Below are 19,772 nucleotides of genomic sequence, written 5' to 3'. Positions count from 1 at the left end.
TGTGTGTGTGCTATATAAGGCGGGACGTTTTTGTCTGGTATACGTGTATGTATCTTTCTACACACACACACACACACTGACACACTGAAGTGAAAAGCGTTTCAGGCCTTCATGATTTAGTTAGTGACCAAAGTGGCATAATAGTTCTGATTTGCACCCGGTCTGTAGCCACAAATACATTTTCTACGTGTTTTCTCAGACAGTTAATTACCAGAGTCAACAAAGCAGATGTGGTGTTGCCTCCTTACACTGACCTCGAGCCTAAGTTTCAAAGTTCTCGTTCTCGAATGTGCCTTATCGCAACACTTTAACAGACTACTGGAAGTTATTACGGATTTTCAAAAGTACGTCTTGATTCTACTGATGGCTGAATAAAGATACTATATATATATATATATATATATATATATATATATATATATATATATATATATATATATATATATATATATATATATATATATATATATATATATATATATATATATATATATATATATATATATATATATATATATATATATATATATATATATATATATATATATATATATATATATATATATATATATATATATATATATATATATATATATATATATATATATATATAAAGACATAAGAACTAAACATACAATTTCTATGGGCTTTGAAAATGACAGCCCAAAGTGATACTGCTTGCGGCAGTACTGCAAGCACGGGGAATGTTACCAGCTAAACTTACAAGGAGAGTTTGTTAGTGATGAGTACTTTTAACTACGAGCATCAATCTAGTCCCACAATGCAATGATGGAGAGGGCTGTTCTAAATATAGCCGAGGCGGGTGGTGGTCGGCAGCGTCAGAGCGGAACAATTCCAACCGTTCGCAGCTCCAGCCAGGAAGCAAAACCATGCAATTGGATGGTAATTTCGCTCAGCCTGTTTACGGGGAACTGACCAATTATAACTTCTACACTATTATACGTTTCCAAACATGATGTGAGGCCGAGTGCACGGGATTTATCGATTATTTACTTTACAGAACAGTTGCAGCTGGACGGGGACTGCACTCTGAGATGCAGGGTTGTTGAGTTCTTCATCAACACTGTCGGAGTACGCAAAAATGACGGAGAGAGAGAGAGAGAGAGAGAGAGAGAGAGAGAGAGAGAGAGAGAGAGAGAGAGAGAGAGAGAGAGAGAGAGAGAGAGAGAATCAGCAAATTGTAACTTTACATATGAAGAACGAATGGAAAAAGCAGCACATCTCTTCAAATGTCTCGCTATAGGATTTTGCCACACACCTCTATACCTTTCACAGCGCCCCTTAACACCTTCAGCCATCATCACTACACCATAACCAAGCACACTTCACCATAAGCACACCATACCACACATACACCAGCATCCATCATCCTCTCCTACACTGTCACACCTTCCTTAATTTTCAACACACCGCCGATGAACGACTTACTGAGAAGCTCCCTCGACATCCCAGTCTTTTTTTTTCCAAGGCCCGTCACTCACCGGCACCGCTAAGCCAAGGCAAGCCGCCCCTTCCATCCCTTGCTGCCTCGCTACCAGATTGCCCTCCCTAAGCCCTCCTCTATAGAAAAGTTCAAGCGACGCGCTACTGCTACGCCACCCGCTCTATATATTCGGATACCTACACCTTGCCACACTTCACAGCACACCATTGGGAGCTCGCATTTAAGCAGCACACTCTGCATGGTACCTTTGGCCTTCTTTTCTTCTGTCTCCACTTGGTTCTGCCTACACTGAGAGGCGTATCATCGCTCCTGCATCTGTACTTCATTAATTAAGTTAGCAAGCGCCCGGCCAGAGAGAGAGAGAGAGAGAGAGAGAGAGAGAGAGAGAGAGAGAGAGAGAGAGAGAGAGAGAGAGAGAGAGAGAGAGAGAGAGAGGATAAAGTAAATATGGAAAACGAAAAATAGAAGAGGGGAGAAGAAGGAAAAAGAAAGAAAAACAGCCGAAATAAGAAAGTAAGATATAAAAACACCATAAGAGACAAGAAGAGAATATAAAAGACGTACCCTTCGCAGCACGTCAGGGGGAGGTCAGCAGCGGGCGTGTGATGCGGGGCGGGGGTAGAGCGGGGCAGCGTGACACAGTGTTAGCGAGTGTCTTCAGCTTCTGTGAATAAATAACGAATCCACGTATGCACTCATATGTATAGATAAATATGAAAGTTATTCTCAATGTGTTATTCCTTACAAATGATGGACTGGTAAGTAATCTGTCAAAACTGAGGTGAAACTGTACGTAATCAAACATACATATGCACCAGCAAAAATGAGAAGAGGAAGATTGCGAATCTTACGAACATAACCAGCATTTCATTATTGTGGAATATTGAAGAATTTCATTATCTTTCACCGCGAGTCACTGTCGCTGTCGTCAAGGTTATTGTTATTATATACAGCAGTGTTTTCAGTAGGGCAGCTTCAATAACAAGCCCGAAACAACTGCAAGGCATAGAAATTACATAGCTAAACTTTCAATGCGAATATGGGTTAATACGAGTACATAGTTTTCCTAAAAAGAGAGAGAGAGAGAGAGAGAGAGAGAGAGAGAGAGAGAGAGAGAGAGAGAGAGAGAGAGAGAGAGAGAGAGAGACGTGAACTTTATAAATTTTTAGAGGGTGAAATCTGAACACACTAATCCAGAAAGGCGGTTCACACTATTTGCCGGTCGGAACACATGACTCTTCAGAACAAACAGTTGAGTAAGTGACGCTCTCGTTCCTGACAAACCAAGTCTTGTGTGTCGACTGACAGGCTCATCTGGGGTGGGCGGCGGCTCATCCATCATCGGGCTAAATTACAGCCTCAAATACCATTGCGGGAGCCCCAAAATACGGTGCTCCAATCCTTTTAATCTCTCGGCATTAGCAAATTTATATATCATGTTTGTTTAAAGGCTTATGCCCGGTGAAATGAACGATGAGAGAGAGAGAGAGAGAGAGAGAGAGAGAGAGAGAGAGAGAGAGAGAGAGAGAGAGAGAGAGAGAGAGAGAGAGAGAGAGAGAGAGAGAGAGAGAGATATGTAGTGTTAAAAAAAAAATACAGAGGAAAAACAGAATGGAGACTGAAAATACACAGCGGTAAAAGTTGCGTCATCGAAACTAAATTATATTCATTCTATGCTCCTCGTCATTAAATAACCTCTGCACTAGGATCTCCAATTCCTGCCACCCATGCGAGGACACAACAGACGCTCACCACTCCAGGGGCTCAGCTCAACCAGAATATGAAACCAGTGAGTTACATATTAAAAGCTACGAGCGTATTATAAAGAGTCTTACAAATCGAGTAAATCAATGGTGGACTTCAAGATTGCCGCGGCTCCTCCATCGCAGGCCACAGGTGCACGATACTGTCTGTAGGCCGCAACAAAGCGAAAACAGGACCTGGTGGTGTTCTCAACAAACGGCAACACTCTGAAGATTATACGACGATGCCTTTAATGAGGTACTATAATTACTTAATTGCCAGTGTGTGTGTGTGTGTGTGTGTGTGTGTGTGTGTGTGTGTGTGTGTGTGTGTGTGTGTGTGTGTGTGTGTGTGTGTGTGTGTGTGTGTGCGCTTACCTAATCACCTAATTGTATTTTTACATGATTAAGTCAAGCTCTCCGTGTCCCGCCTCTAATACTGCTTTATCATACACTCATTCTTTGAATTTTTATGCAGTTTCAACACACACTTTCTTTAATAAAGGAAATTACGTTGAGTTCTAGTTGGAACTTTTTTCCTATTACTTTTATAAAGTTTCAACTGTGATGTCGACCTGTTGCTTGCATATATATATATATATATATATATATATATATATATATATATATATATATATATATATATATATATACTTACTCACATACCAATTTGATGGTCATTTCTTATTAACATATATATATATATATATATATATATATATATATATATATATATATATATATATATATATATATATATATATATATATATATATATATATATATATATATATATATATATATATATATATATATATATATATATATATATATATATACTTACTCACATACCAATTTGATGGTCATTTCTTATTAACACTATAATTGTCAGCTGACCTCATTTTGTCTTACTCAATTTAGTCTTCACTTTTACGATATTCAAATCCGTTATTTTTTTTTCTCCCTCTTTGAAGGTCTCTACACTCTACGCTCTACATATCTCGCCATTCACTGTGCTACTCTAACCACAATATTTCTTCATACTAATTTCGTTTTCTATTACTGAGAAAGGCCTACCTCGGGCTTTTGTGAAGCGTAGCATTAAGTCCTCGTTTGTCCGCCAGCTTTCAAAGTAATCACCTGATGGAAAGCTTATTCGAAACGCACACAATCAGAACATCTACCTTTTCTACTTGAATCCGAGAGTCTGTGAAGGTAAATTCTGAAATGTGACATAAGGGATTTCCTACTCTGTACAAAGTGGGTTATTCCTCGCTAGTTTCTCAACTTAGCAGCAATCAGTTTCGTTAGGAGCTCATAGGCAGCAATTCTGTATAAGATTAAACTCTAGTTTGATAGATTTTTCCCACATAGAGCCATAGGAGTCTCCCATAGGAGTGGCAGATTCTTATAACTCACACCCAATAATAAATAGTGTGTGGCTTTTCCTTAATCCTTTCATTGCGATACGAAGCAATTAACAACACCAGAAGCAATGCGTGAAGCCTTTATAAACATTTATAAGAAAGTTAGCGATGAAAAGAATACATTTTGCAGTTTCTCCCCAGTTCAAAGATTGGAGGTGGCTGTAGAACAAGTAAAGATGTCTCAAAGTGATTGGTAGTTAAGGAAATGTGTACCAAGTGGCAGTCAAAGGGTTAAGGTCAACAAGATGGTGTCGTATTTTAACTTATAATTTACTTGAGACATTAAAATCAGTAGAGGGAGCGCTGGAATAGCTCATATACTTTAACAACGATGGGTTTATTCTTGCTCAGTAAACTCTCTGATTACTGAACTAAAAAACAACTGTTATAGCGTCATTAGCTGTCAGTGGGGTTAATTCAGTCTTATAAGCTTGTATTTTATAACTCCTTTCGTTTTACTTACCTCGTCTCTGTAATTTTCTAAAAGCCTCCCGTACGGCTGCTTCTCAGCGGGAAAACTGTGTAATGAACTGTATCATCTAGCGGAAAGAGAGATTGATTTTTGGCTGGAAGTGTCCCCTGTTTCTTCCTCATCACCATGACATCTCTTCCGCTTCCTTAATTATGCTGTATACATTTTTTTTCCTTTGCTGATAATACACTTTTGTAGTGTTAACTACCGGAATTATGACATTATTTATTATTATTCCACAAAAAAGCTTTTATAAACAATCTAATTAATTTCCTTTTTCCGTCTTGTAACAACAAATCAAGTAAAAAAGGGGTAATTCTCACTACGTATTTCAGTATCTTTTCTGATGTAATACAGTGTATCCTGCAGGTGTGTCGTGGTGGCGTTGTTTGAGCGGTTATGGTCACGCCCCTGATCTAAGTATTTACATATGGGTCATATCTAAGCGTTTCCTTTGCTTTTCCTATAGGCCTTGCTGGCGCCCGAGAGTGTAAGAAAGGCAGGAAAAGTGAGTGGCGAGTGTGTGGGGCGACACTGTACCCTCCCCACTGTTTTGGAGGACAAAGTGAAAGATGGAGGCGGAAGGAAGGGCCAGTGAGCTGCGTATGCTTGACCTCTGAGTAGGGAAAAAAAAAAAAAAAAAATGACACGTTTCGGAAACAACTTGTATCATAAGTAGAGAACGTGCATCCCGTTAAGCAGCCGCGCATTGCAAGGCCACGAGAGTACGTGGTATGATCGCAAGTGACACGTCCGGAAATCAGCGTTTAATTGCGTGTGTCTTAATAGAAAAAAATAGCTGATTTCCAAATTATACATCAAAGTATGACCTCGTCTAGTTCAGGAGAGTCCTTCGTATAAATGCACTGGTGTGTGTGTGTGTGTGTGTGAGTGTTATTGCTAGTTATCTCTCTCTCTCTCTGTCAGTAGTTGCACAGGTCTTCAAGGGTATTTTTACGGTTTTAGTGACAGATTAACAACATTTCTACATTAATAACAGGAGAAACATCATTGAAAACCCTGATAATCATCTTTATAGCTTTGAAAAACAGTCGTGAGGAGAGAGAGAGAGAGAGAGAGAGAGAGAGAGAGAGAGAGAGAGAGAGAGAGAGAGAGAGAGAGAGAGAAAGAGCATTTCAGTTGAGCCTATTCTGCCCTGGTTCGTGTTTGCTGCGGTGACACGGTGCCGCACTGAGTGAAGATTGCGTTCATAATCACTTATCGGGGGTGGAGTGGAGAAAGGACAGTCAGGAAGTGAGGATATTTATATTATTTGACATATTATTTGATAGCATGTCAACTTTTGTGTGTGTGTGTGTGTGTGTGTGTGGGTGGGTGTTGGATCAGTGACAGGTGGCGCTGGGGAGTTACCACGGCGAGCGGCTGGCTGGCTGCAGTGTTTTGGTCAGCACTGGTCAATCTTGCCCTACACGCTCTATTAACCAGTGTTTCCGTCTTCCCGACACCTTCTTCTTGCACCAAGCACCGTCAAGCATCACCAGAGAGGCACGAGTACGTAAGGTGAGTCCAGCGGGGCCAGTCTCTCCTCAGTCAGCCTTACTGCCTTCACAACACCCTAATCCTCCCTCTAGTGTCTTGTATTCGTTTATTTAGGATTCATTATTCGTTATTTAGTTTTTTTAGGGGTTAATTATTTATATTTAGGTTTTGTTTACGTCTGAGTCTGGAAAGAGTTGGAAATTTATTCAAATATTTAATGTTCGCCAATATGTAAACAAGCTGTCAGCTGTGTTATTAGCCATTATTTGCCTCATCTCTCACTTATTGTAAGCCTAACATATCACAAGATGGATCCACATGTCTAGGCTTCATATCCGCTGGTCAGATATATCCGTCATTGCGTGGTTTTGGTGTTATATAGGAATAAATAAGGCAACATGGCCGCCGGCTCCCCCACTAAGGTCGCCGCCGACGGCCGCCATGATGGACTGGCACCTGTTCCGGCTTGTTGGTTCCAATATTTTTTTATATTTTTCTGAATTAATTTATTTGGCTTGTATAGTAAGATTTTATGGTTTCTAAAAATATTTCGTTGCTTTTCAAGTGTTTTTCTTGCTTCAGTTAAGTAAATGTGCTGAATTTGGTGTTGTTTTTTATGTAAATAAGGGGCAGTTTGTACGGTGAAATTTACCCAGCCTGGTTTTTGGCTTTTTTATTTGAGGCTTTAATGAAGATTTTATTGCTTCAAAAAATCGTTTATGATTTTTAAAGTATGTTGCGTTCCTGTTGAGTTAAGTATGTGGAATTTGAATAGGCTTATTGTCCCTTTGAAAGTGGTGATTTTGTCATTTTTTAGCTTCTTTATTTTTTTATTGTAGCTTGTAACTAAGTGTGCATTATTTTAAAAAATAGTTCAGATTTTTTTAAATGTCTTTTTACCAGTGTAAAGTGGAATAGGTGGACTTTTCAGTGTTTTTAATGGTGTCAAAATTTCCAACACTTTTTCCATATTTCACATAATATTTCTTTATAACTACTGAGACTGGAGGTGTTTTGATATTGTGAATATTAATTGAAGTAATTATCAAGTCAGAATATATAATGCATTCGAGCCTAGCTTCATTTTTTCTATGGGTCAATTTCAAAATGAAATATGTTACGTACGTATGGCAGCGGGGCGCCGGCACCTCGCCTGTGACGTCATCAAGGATTCGAGACCCGGTCTGCTCCAGTGTCTCCTCAATATTTACCGTAATTTCCAGTGTTTTCCAAGTGTTTCCAGCTGTTTCTAAAGTCAGGCGTGTAGATAATTGTAGTAGAAGGAAGAAAATAAGAGAAATGAAAGAGGAGAAGGAAGAAATAAAAAGAAATGGAGGAGGAGGCAAAACAGGTAAACAATATTTAGCTTAGTTTCCCTTGCTGCGCTGCAGTTCTCTGTAATATTTGGTGTGTTTTAGGTGTTTTATGTGTTTAGGATGTATGTAGGAATGTTGTGGGGTGTTTAGAGTGTGTGTTGGTGGTGTTTAGGTATGTTTTGGGTGTATATTTGCTGTTATCATTGTGTTTTGGGTGAATTTTGGGTGTTTTAAATGTGGTTTAGGATGTTTTTAGTTATATTGTAAGTGGTTTGAGTCGTGTGGGGTGTTTTGAGTATATTGTGGGATGTTTTTGTGTGTTATGGGTGTGTTTGGGGATATATTGAGGTGTAGTGAGTTTGTTTTGGGTTTTTTTTTCTGTTTTAAGTGTTTCAGTGAGTTTGGGTGTGTGTGTCAGGTCTTTTGAGGTGTATTTGATTGTGTGCAAGTAGTTTTGGGTCTTTAAGGGTGTGTTTGTGGCGTGTTTGTGGTGTTGAGTGTTGCTTTAAGTGTGTTTTGGATGTTTTGATGTGTTTTGGGTGTGTTTGATGAGTTTTGGGGTGTTGTAGTGTATTTTGGGTGTTTTAAATCTTTTGAGTGTGTTTGGATGAGTTTTAGGTATATTGGGGTGCTTTGAGTGTGTTTTGGATAAATTTAGCTTGGTTGGGGTGGGTTATTTGGATGTTTTTAGATGTTACGGGGTGTTTTGAGTGAATATTCAATATTTGGTTGTGTTTAGGTGAGTGTAGTGGGTATTTTGGGGTGTTGTGATGTGTTTTGGTTGTGTTTTGGATGTTTTGAGTGTATTTTGAGTGTGTTTTGGTAAGTTTTGTTGCATGTAGGGATGTTGAGTGTTATATATATATATATATATATATATATATATATATATATATATATATATATATATATATATATATATATATATATATATAATGGGAAGGCAATGAGAAGAGGGACAAAAGAACATGGGATGCACCGCCTGTGTTCATACCGGGATCTGATGTCAGTTCTTGTGAAGGGCCAGAATGCATATTCCTGAAGTCTGGAAGGAGTCGTCCGCCAGCCTGTATGAACACTAGGCTGTAGCTCCAAAACTAACTATAGGATTCTCTCTAAAATAGTCTCATTGAGATTCTCGCACAAAATTACCTATACGTAAATTAATCTAACCTAACCTAACCGCTACAAGAGTAAATGGGCCGAAACATTACCAGACTTTGGGAATATGCCTCCAGAGGGATACGGGTTAAGGTCGCTTCACACACATCAGTGCCGTATTCGTAATTTTACTTTAATGATTTTCCTCAGGCTGAAAGCCTCATGCAGTTGACACTCTCTGAGAGACGCAAAAAAATAATCAATGGGAACATTCTTGTAGCAGAAATCCTGAACTTGTACCCGTGGATTCAGACTTTTGATGGCGTAAGTGTGTATGTATGTACACTTTATGGATTTTGCTACATATTGTTACTAATTGTCAACTTTATTTGTAGGGCTATAATGTATATAGCTATTTATATTTTATAGTAGGTAATTGATATTTAACTACTGGTACTTCCATTTTCCCTCTCAGGCTCAAAGGCCTCAGTGATGGGAGATAAGCACTCATAACTAAGTACAGTTATTGCAGATGCTCATCTCTGTAACCTTCACTTATAATTATTTGATGCTTATATCTTTACAGATAATCAAGGAGTTCCTGAGATTAGAACCACAAGCGGATGAACCAGACCCAAGAGTAGCAGTTTTGAAAGGGCTGGAGAAATATAGGCTCCCAATAATTGCCATTCTCAAAAAAAGAAAAGCAGTTCCTCTGTATATGGAAACCTTACTTGAACTCTATGGCCACGATGAAAGTCAATGCGAGTAATGTCTAGTTCAATTTGTTCATTTCAGTAGCTGGTAGCAATTTAATATATATATCTCTTCATCATTAGCAATGCATCTTTCACTTTTATAAGCCTAGTTTTCATGAAACTATGCTGCATGCAAAAACCAAACATTGTATTAAGCATGGCCTATCTAACTGTAATGCTTGCACCAATTTCTATAAAGGTACTAATTTAATTGTTAAATTCCTGCTCTTCTATCAAATTTTTGGCTGAGTGCTATGGCTAAATAATTGTTTGCAGCATAAGTGATGTTAAAGATTTTAATAGGTGTAAAGCATTCTCTCTCTCTCTCTCTCTCTCTCATAAGGAAAAACATTATTTCTAGTGTAAATAAACCCAATAGGCTGTCCAATTTGAAATTTAAAATGTAAATATTATTAATCTTTTTAGAAATGTTAGCTGCATCCTCTTCCCTTGCAGTCCAATAAGACAGGTCACTAATTCGTGTGGAGATAGAATTCTTGGAGTCACCTTTGTCGGCACTAGCGCAAGTGCAGACAGTCTGATAAAGGTTTCTTCCATGGTTGTGATGAAGTTCAGGACTTCTCACACTGTTTTGGTGGATATGATGAGAAGAATCGGGAGTTCGGAACATCAGTGCGTTATGTCGGGGCATGTAGGTTCGGCTGGGGTTTTCTTTCTTTCTTTCTTTTTTTTTTTTTTTTTCGATCAGTACTCATCATATTCTTACGAGGAATTGCTAGACAAAGCATTATTGCATTATGATATCACCCAAATAGTGTTTCAAGTAAAAAACATAACCGCATACTCATACAAAAGATTTGCTGCTGTGACACAAAGGACAAAAATCATTAGTATACTGGTCGTTCTGAGCATTCAATCAAAATGCTTGTCATTCATATAATTAGTAGAACCATCAAGGAGCTTTATTTTTGTTAATTCTTATGTGATAAAGCAATAATTACAGGAGATTTTTAAAAGATTGGTACTCAAATTAGTGGACTGTCCTATTGGATGTGACCATATCTTCACTTTTTCCTTACACAGTTAATTTTCTTTTGTTTATTTGATTTACTTATTATCATATTTATTTATATATTTATTTATTTGCACCAGATGCTTGCTTAGTTATATTGGGGTTACTTCACCTGCTTGGAGAAAGGAAAGACTCCATTTTTACTAAGGTTAAATTTCAGTACCTTTGATTTTAGAGTGGTGTGTATATATTGAAATTTCTGAATATATTATCACCTTAAGATATACATCTACATATAAATTTTATTTTAATGTCAAAATGTTATTAATGTTTACACTATTATTTCTTCCTTAAGGTACCAGAAGAAGAACTAAGAACAGGGCAGTCTAGTGTGTATTTGATGGTGCACCTGTAGCTGAACCAACATGTATTTCTATGGCTGTAGTCTCATTGGTAGCAGGGCTTTGTGTTTAATATTGAACACCCCAAAAATTGTGAACATTTCCTCCGTTTCACAACATCTCATCTCTTAGGTATCAAGTATGAAAAAGGTAACACTTCAAAAACAAAATCTCTACTTGTAAAACTCAATGAAGTAAAGACAGAATTGAGCTACAAAAATGCATAAATCTGCTTCCAAATATATTCAACTCCACACATAATGCCTCTCTCTCTCTCTCTCTCTCTCTCTCTCTCTCTCTCTCTCTCTCTCTCTCTCTCTCTCTCTCTCTCTCTCTCTCTCTCTCTGTCACACACACACACACACACACACACACACACACACACACACTAGTCAATTACTAGTTAAAGATTAATCAGTGAAATAAATACATAACATTATGTTAATAAGTTTTCTAAAAAGAAAAGGAAATACTTGTACTTCCCCTTCCCCCCAACCCAGTATTCATGAAATCTTACTGAATTGTTATCTTATGTTATATATATATATATATATATATATATATATATATATATATATATATATATATATATATATATATATATATATATATATATATATATATATATATAATGAATGGAGAGTAGACTCTCTCTCTCTCTCTCTCTCTCTCTCTCTCTCTCTCTCTCTCTCTCTCTCTCTCTCTCTCCAAATTGGGAAGTATTCTTCATGTACCATATGATGCATATATATATATATATATATATATATATATATATATATATATATATATATATATATATATATATATATATATATATATATATATATATATATATATTTTTTTTTATGCATTTTTTAACTTTTTTTTTTTTTATTTCTCTATGTTATTGCAAGTGATACGTGAAGCTTCTTTATTACTGTTCTGAGCATTTCTGTAGATTTGTTTAGTTAGTATATCCCATAGAAATACTCATTTTCTTTTTTTGTGTGGCTTTAAAGGATTAATGGTGACATATGGATATGATCTGGGTTAAAAGCTTTTGCAAATAAGGTTAAATGTCTATTTTTGCACTGGTTGTTTCCCTAAGTTTCTTAAAAGTACTGTGATATAATGATTAACAGTGGACTAATTAATTATTCTTTACAGGGTCTGTAACTCCTTACATTTAATTTATGTTAACTTTACTTACATATTTTTTCCTTTAGTTTATGAATGGGAGGAAGGTTTAATATTCATATCTTAAGAGATGCTTACTTTCTTTACCACATTGCAAGTTTTTGTGATTAATACTCACAAATGTGTATTATTTACTTAATGGCTTGTCAAAACAGGTTGTTTTTGTGTTGCTTTTTTTTTTTCTCATGCTAGGATGAAATGTTACTAATGGAGTTTATTTTTTTACATCTGTTTTATATATCATTACAGTTTTGAGGGGAGCTTTCTGTTAAATGTTCAAGTGAAAAGCATATTATACTATAGATGATAAAAATTATAGTGTTTATTTTTTTTATTTATTTTTTTTAATGCAATGAAATGGAGGGAACATTTAATTGTATATGAATATATTGAATTTATTATCTATTCTTTCCCTAACCTTGAGACAGCAGTAGCTAGCTGCTAGTATTAAAGGTACTAATGATTCATCATCTGCCTAAGAAAGACTAACTAATTAGTCATTTAATTGACTAACCTATGATCCACTTTACTAATGTGGTTAGTAGAAGCAGTGAACAGTACGAAGGCATTAGTCAGATATATTTGAGTAAGACCATACTCAGGTTGAGTGCTCAGTTAGTCACAAATTGACTAACATTATGTTAGTCACTGTGACTAATGCTGCCACTCGTTCTAGACCCCATGGGTTTTACTAAGAAAAGTTAGTCAGCACGACTAACTTTGGTTTTGTGTGATATAAGCGTCTCCATGCTGTGTTCGTCCTCAGGAGGGATATTTTTAAACAATAAATGTACTACTCACTAGAGTGGTGCAGGTGTGGATCCTAATCCTTAGGAGGCTCACCGCCAACAGACAGATCGCTGGAGAGTTCGGTGTAATTTATAGCATATCTCCCTTGGGAGAAAGAGACGCTTGGAGAGAAGGAATTACTCCATGTGGAATGACGGCGGTAGTCATCAAGGGAAGAAGGGAGATTTAGCAGAGATTAGCATGGATCCTTAACTCCACTACAGGTGAGAAAGGTAAAGGATGCAGGTATCGTCCCTAGATCTCCTACGTGAGGGATGCGGGAAAGAGTGGCTTAGTACCATTACAGTAGTAGTAGAAGTGGTAGTAAACCAGTTCACCAGACACACATCTACAATTTAAGTATCTGCGTGATACAATAATTGCATCACAAATTTCCCATTGCTGTGTGTGTGTGTGTATTTGTGTGTGTGTGTGTGTTTGATCCCATGTTACATAGTACATTTTACTTCCCAAAACATACTTTTCTAAACACACACACACACACAAACACACACACACACACACACACACGGGCATAGGGAATACATTTGCACACGTGAATATCGTTTACTTAAAAACGCCGCAGGAATGCCAGGGACAATGAAAAGAAAGAGTAGTGTGAGGATAGTGTCAGGATAGATATGGAGGCTCCATGCTGGGATTTTTCTTTAAGTAAGGGCCACTGACCAAGGTCAACGAACATTTTTAGTATAAATAAACCACCTAAGTGCCTGTTCCTAGAGCAGTGACAAATAGAATGATAAAAAAAAAGTTTAAGACAGGAAGGAGGAAATACAGAATCAGGCAGGAAGTTTCAGAGTTTGCCAGAGAAAGGGATGAATGATTGAGGATACTGGTTAATTCTTACATTAGAGAGGTGGACAGAATAGGGGTGAGAGAATGAAGAAAGTATTCTGTAATTGAATTTATAGTAGTTATTCAGTTATGTTTATCTATTTATTATGTACTGAAATCCTTGCTAAAGATTAAAATGATACAAAAATACGATGATTATATTTGCATCCATTTATCCACCGATTCACACTCACCCACCCACCTCCATTAGCCCACCCATCCAGCCACCTACTCAACCAACCACATCCACCCATCCACTCACCGTACACTACCAACACTTACACCCACCCATCCATCCACCCATCTCTTACCAACTAACCCACTCAGCCACACTCACTCATCCATCATCCCACCCACACCCACCAAACCATCCACCTACCAACCATCCACCCTACCATCCACTACGCAATGACCTACCCATCCACAACCACGATCACCTACAGTTCATTGTCCATCGACCTTCCACCAACCTAATCACTCATTCGTACTCATCCACCCAACCCATCCACTCACCTACACCAAACCCATCATCCACACCTTACCCACACCCTCCACTCACCCAGCCACTCAACGATCCACTGACTCACCCATTCATCCACCTATCCAAATATGCATCCACACACCAATTTACCCACCCACCCATCCAACTACCCATTCACCCATCCATTTATCCATCCACCCACGCATCCAAACACCAAATCGTCCACACACCCACCCAGCTACCCATCCACTTATCCACCTACCTGTGTATGCATGTGTGTGTGTGTGTGTGTGTGTGTGTTGGCACATATTTTGAGTTTAGGACCATCCTAAAGGGCGTTGTTTCTCTGGTTTACGAGTGTTGCAGTAAAAGCCAAAGGTTGCAGAGAAATGCTGTATATCACGCTATACAGAAGTGTACATAAACGATAGCTATAACAAACAACGGTAAACTACTTACTGTCTTAGAGAGAGAGAGAGAGAGAGAGAGAGAGAGAGAGAGAGAGTCAGGTGAGGGTGTGAACGAGGTGTCAGAGGTATCAAATACTGTATTAACACCTAGAGGGGACGGGAGAGGGGGAGAGGCCGCCGCCACGTCAATGTCCTGCCACAATGAGGGTTTGGTTCCCTCAATGATAAAAGCGGTGGTCTGAGGGTCCTGTTATGGAGATATCAATTGATTTGACCTGCAAGTCACTGGCTTACACCTGTGCTGCGGTGACGCTTAGTGAGGTGTTGGGCAGGTTCATGTACTGTGTGTGTGTGTGTGTGTGTACGAGTATGTGTGTCGCTACTCCAAGACAGGTCAGGGATATTGCAATGTAACCGTACTCATAATCGAACTCAACCCTGCTGCTGCTGCTGCTGCTACAACAACAACAACAACAACAACAACAACAACAACAACAACAATAACTACTACTACTACTACTACTACTACTACTACTACTACTACTACTACTATTACTAGTCGTACTGCTACTACTCGCACCACTACTACTCGTACTACTACTACTACTACTACTACTACTACTACTACTACTACTACTACTACTACTACATGACTGAGTCTCTGGAATGTTTACGATGGATGGCAATCGCTGGGAATATTATTTTGGGAGACTGATACAGTTATAGGGCATTATTCTAGAAACTAATGCAATATGGCTACACTGTGTCATGTCTGCACAACGCTCTCTCTCTCTCTCTCTCTCTCTCTCTCTCTCTCACACACACACACACACACACACACACACACACACACACACACACACACACACACAAACAACAACAACAACAACAACAGAAATGTTTCCGAACTAATATCAGAGAGGGAAAAAAAATATTACTTTGATATGAAAAAAAAAAAGAAAAAATGGCCAAAAAACAGTCCATCGCCACCATGATATGAAAACAGGAGCTCTAAAAACGTAACATGCTGTCATTTTGATATAATACAGTTGCTTAAAAAAATAAACTATCGCCTTAATGACATGCTCCAAAAAAACAAAACAAAAAGAAAAAAAAAACATAATAAAACACGATCAGTTGTTACCTCATTATGAAACTTGCTGAAAAAAAAATCTTAACAGGCATTGTTGCTCTAAAACTAAATAAATTATAACCTGAAACAGAATTTGAATGAATAAAAAAAATACTCAGAACAGAATGAATATAAAACAATTCCTTTAAAACATAATAAATTTCCATTATCATGAAACACTCGCACTAAAAATAAGGATGTTAAGAAGTTACCAGCTGCTTAAGTCAATAATCCGTAAAAGACTTCCCTAAGTGGGCCGGCACGTGGCCAAGAATCGCCCTTCAGAGTTAGTAAAAATACACATTCTCTCTCTCTCTCTCTCTCTCTCTCTCTCTCTCTCTCTCTCTCTCTCTCTCTCTCTCTCTCTCTCTCTCTCTCTCTCCAGTTTTCATACACTAAATTTCTTTGTAAGATGAAGAAAAGGTAAATAAGATAAGCCTGTAAAAAAAAATAATGACCAAAGTAGGAAAGAATAAATTAACATCTCGCTTTCGTCATATCAGTTCGGTCCTATTTATAATTAAAAAAAGACCGCATCTTATCGTGGAATGGAAGTCCGCTAATGAATGAAGCCGAGCCGATCCACTGGTGTTGTGAGCGAGCAGAGGAGACATGGAGTGAGCGAAGATGAGCAGTAGACTAAGAATCAAAGGCGACGGGAGGAGAGTGGCATTAAGTAAAAGCAGAAGAGAGGCGGAGCGAGGATAACGAGATGGTGGAGGTGAAGTGTTAACGACCCCGGCACACCCCAGCTCCCGTGACTCCCGTGCCCAGTGAGGCACGAGGAGTACGCGGAGCAATAACATATTGATACTGGTGCCGTGCAATACAGAGCGGAGAGTGTAAATCCGTCACTCAGCATCGACCATTTGTGTAAAAAATAATGAATGAAGAGAGAGAGAGAGAGAGAGAGAGAGAGAGAGAGAGCATTTCAGTTGAGCCTATTCTGCCCTGGTTCGTGTTTGCTGCGGTGACACGGTGCCGCACTGAGTGAAGATTGCGTTCATAATCACTTATCGGGGGTGGAGTGGGGAAAGGAGAGTCAGGAAGTGAGGATATTTATATTATTTGACATATTATTTGATAGCATGTCAACTTTTGTGTGTGTGTGTGTGTGTGTGTGTGTGTGTGGGTGGGTGTTGGATCAGTGACAGGTGGCGCTGGGGAGCTACCACGGCGAGCGGCTGGCTGGCTGCAGTGTTTTGGTCAGCACTGGTCAATCTTGCCCTACACGCTCTATTAACCAGTGTTTCCGTCTTCCCGACACCTTCTTCTTGCACCAAGCACCGTCAAGCATCACCAGAGAGGCACGAGTGCGTAAGGTGAGTCCAGCGGGGCCAGTCTCTCCTCAGTCAGCCTTACTGCCTTGACAACACCCTAATCCTCCCTCTAGTGTCTTGTATTCGTTTATTTAGGATTCATTATTCGTTATTTAGTCTTTCTAGGGGTTAATTATTTATATTTAGGTTTTGTTTACGCCTGAGTCTGGAAAGAGTTGGAAATTTATTCAAATATTTAATGTTCGCCAATATGTAAACAAGCTGTCAGCTGTGTTATTAGCCATTATTTGCCTCATCTCTCACTTATTGTAAGCCTAACATATCACAAGATGGATCCACATGTCTAGGCTTCATATCCGCTGGTCAGATATATCCGTCATTGCCTGTTTTTGGTGTTATATAGGAATAAATAAGGCAACATGGCCGCCGGCTCCCCCACTAAGGTCGCCGCCGACGGCCGCCATGATGGACTGGCACCTGTTCCGGCTTGTTGGTTCCAATATTTTTTATATTTTTCTGAATTAATTTATTTGGCTTGTATAGTAAGATTTTATGGTTTCTAAAAATATTTCGTTGCTTTTCAAGTGTTTTTCTTGCTTCAGTTAAGTAAATGTGCTGAATTTGGTGTTGTTTTTTATGTAAATAAGGGGCAGTTTGTACGGTGAAATTTACCCAGCCTGGTTTTTGGCTTTTTTATTTGAGGCTTTAATAAAGATTTTATTGCTTCAAAAAATCGTTTATGATTTTTAAAGTATGTTGCGTTCCTGTTGAGTTAAGTATGTGGAATTTGAATAGGCTTATTGTCCCTTTGAAAGTGGTGATTTTGTCATTTTTTAGCTTCTTTATTTTTTTATTGTAGCTTGTAACTAAGTGTGCATTATTTTAAAAAATAGTTCAGATTTTTTAAAATGTCTTTTTACCAGTGTAAAGTGGAATAGGTGGACTTTTCAGTGTTTTTAATGGTGTCAAAATTTCCAACACTTTTTCCATATTTCACATAATATTTCTTTATAACTACTGAGACTGGAGGTGTTTTGATATTGTGAATATTAATTGAAGTAATTATCAAGTCAGAATATATAATGCATTCGAGCCTAGCTTCATTTTTTCTATGGGTCAATTTCAAAATGAAATATGTTACGTACGTATGGCAGCGGGGCGCCGGCACCTCGCCTGTGACGTCATCAAGGATTCGAGACCCGGTCTGCTCCAGTGTCTCCTCAATATTTACCGTAATTTCCAGTGTTTTCCAAGTGTTTCCAGCTGTTTCCAAAGTCAGGCGTGTAGATAATTGTAGTAGAAGGAAGAAAATAAGAGAAATGAAAGAGGAGAAGGAAGAAATAAAAAGAAATGGAGGAGGAGGCAAAACAGGTAAACAATATTTAGCTTAGTTTCCCTTGCTGCGCTGCAGTTCTCTGTAATATTTGGTGTGTTTTAGGTGTTTTATGTGTTTAGGATGTATGTAGGAATGTTGTGGGGTGTTTAGAGTGTGTGTTGGTGGTGTTTAGGTATGTTTTGGGTGTATATTTGCTGTTATCATTGTGTTTTGGGTGAATTTTGGGTGTTTTAAATGTGGTTTAGGATGTTTTTAGTTATATTGTAAGTGGTTTGAGTCGTGTGGGGTGTTTTGAGTATATTGTGGGATGTTTTTGTGTGTTATGGGTGTGTTTGGGGGTATATTGAGGTGTAGTGAGTTTGTTTTGGGTTTTTTTTTCTGTTTTAAGTGTTTCAGTGAGTTTGGGTGTGTGTGTCAGGTCTTTTGAGGTGTATTTGATTGTGTGCAAGTAGTTTTGGGTCTTTAAGGGTGTGTTTGTGGCGTGTTTGTGGTGTTGAGTGTTGCTTTAAGTGTGTTTTGGATGTTTTGATGTGTTTTGGGTGTGTTTGATGAGTTTTGGGGTGTTGTAGTGTATTTTGGGTGTTTTAAATCTTTTGAGTGTGTTTGGATGAGTTTTAGGTATATTGGGGTGCTTTGAGTGTGTTTTGGATAAATTTAGCTTGGTTGGGGTGGGTTATTTGGATGTTTTTAGATGTTACGGGGTGTTTTGAGTGAATATTCAATATTTGGTTGTGTTTAGGTGAGTGTAGTGGGTATTTTGGGGTGTTGTGATGTGTTTTGGTTGTGTTTTGGATGTTTTGAGTGTATTTTGAGTGTGTTTTGGTAAGTTTTGTTGCATGTAGGGATGTTGAGTGTTATATATATATATATATATATATATATATATATATATATATATATATATATATATATATATATATATATATATATATATAATGGGAAGGCAATGAGAAGAGGGACAAAAGAACATGGGATGCACCGCCTGTGTTCATACCGGGATCTGATGTCAGTTCTTGTGAAGGGCCAGAATGCATATTCCTGAAGTCTGGAAGGAGTCGTCCGCCAGCCTGTATGAACACTAGGCTGTAGCTCCAAAACTAACTATAGGATTCTCTCTAAAATAGTCTCATTGAGATTCTCGCACAAAATTACCTA

General features: G+C 38.1%; 2 protein-coding genes across 8 annotated transcripts in view; one reads left to right on the top strand and one right to left on the bottom strand.

Annotated features, from left to right (window-relative positions):
- LOC135108473 (mediator of RNA polymerase II transcription subunit 12-like protein) overlaps positions 1-19,772 on the bottom strand; it is an 82,257-nt gene that overhangs the window by 12,225 nt on the left and 50,260 nt on the right. For 2 of the 6 annotated variants that reach the window (XR_010272292.1, XM_064019521.1), the window contains one exon: positions 1,383-2,129. The exons of 3 other annotated variants lie outside the window; for them this stretch is intronic. Coding sequence is in view for 2 of the 3 variants with exons in the window: in XM_064019521.1 (XP_063875591.1) it covers positions 2,043-2,129 (87 nt within the window). In the remaining variant the exon portion in view is untranslated. Of the gene's footprint in view, positions 1-1,382; positions 2,130-19,772 lie in introns of those variants that run through there. One more of the 6 variants, XM_064019522.1, reaches the window with a different exon arrangement.
- On the top strand, positions 5,592-11,535 carry LOC135108466 (uncharacterized). 2 transcript variants are annotated; one of them, XR_010272287.1, is made up of 4 exons: positions 5,592-6,627; positions 9,610-9,791; positions 10,895-10,962; positions 11,110-11,535. XR_010272287.1 is itself a non-coding variant. In XM_064019505.1 (4 exons), the coding sequence occupies exons 1-3, from the start codon at positions 9,246-9,248 to the stop codon at positions 10,959-10,961; spliced, it is 351 nt and encodes a 116-aa protein (XP_063875575.1). In that variant the 5' UTR covers positions 8,868-9,245; the 3' UTR covers position 10,962; positions 11,110-11,535. The 2 variants fall into 2 exon arrangements, 1 of the variants encoding a protein (XP_063875575.1); XM_064019505.1 differs by lacking the exon at positions 5,592-6,627 and adding an exon at positions 8,868-9,347.

The sequence above is a fragment of the Scylla paramamosain genome, chromosome 17 (genome assembly GCF_035594125.1).
Source record: "Scylla paramamosain isolate STU-SP2022 chromosome 17, ASM3559412v1, whole genome shotgun sequence".
Lineage (NCBI taxonomy): Eukaryota > Metazoa > Arthropoda > Malacostraca > Decapoda > Portunidae > Scylla > Scylla paramamosain.
Note: the sequence above shows the minus strand (reverse complement) of the source record. Positions and strands in the feature narration are given on the sequence as shown.

Bases quoted from the DNA above. Each gene is read 5' to 3' on its own strand.
- LOC135108466 (XM_064019505.1), top strand. From the start codon at position 9,246: ATGCAGTTGACACTCTCTGAGAGACGCAAAAAAATAATCAATGGGAAC. The intron at 9,348-9,609 runs GTAAGTGTGTAT...ATATCTTTACAG, and splicing joins GGATTCAGACTTTTGATGGC to ATAATCAAGGAGTTCCTGAG. The intron at 9,792-10,894 runs GTAATGTCTAGT...TATTTGCACCAG, and splicing joins CACGATGAAAGTCAATGCGA to ATGCTTGCTTAGTTATATTG.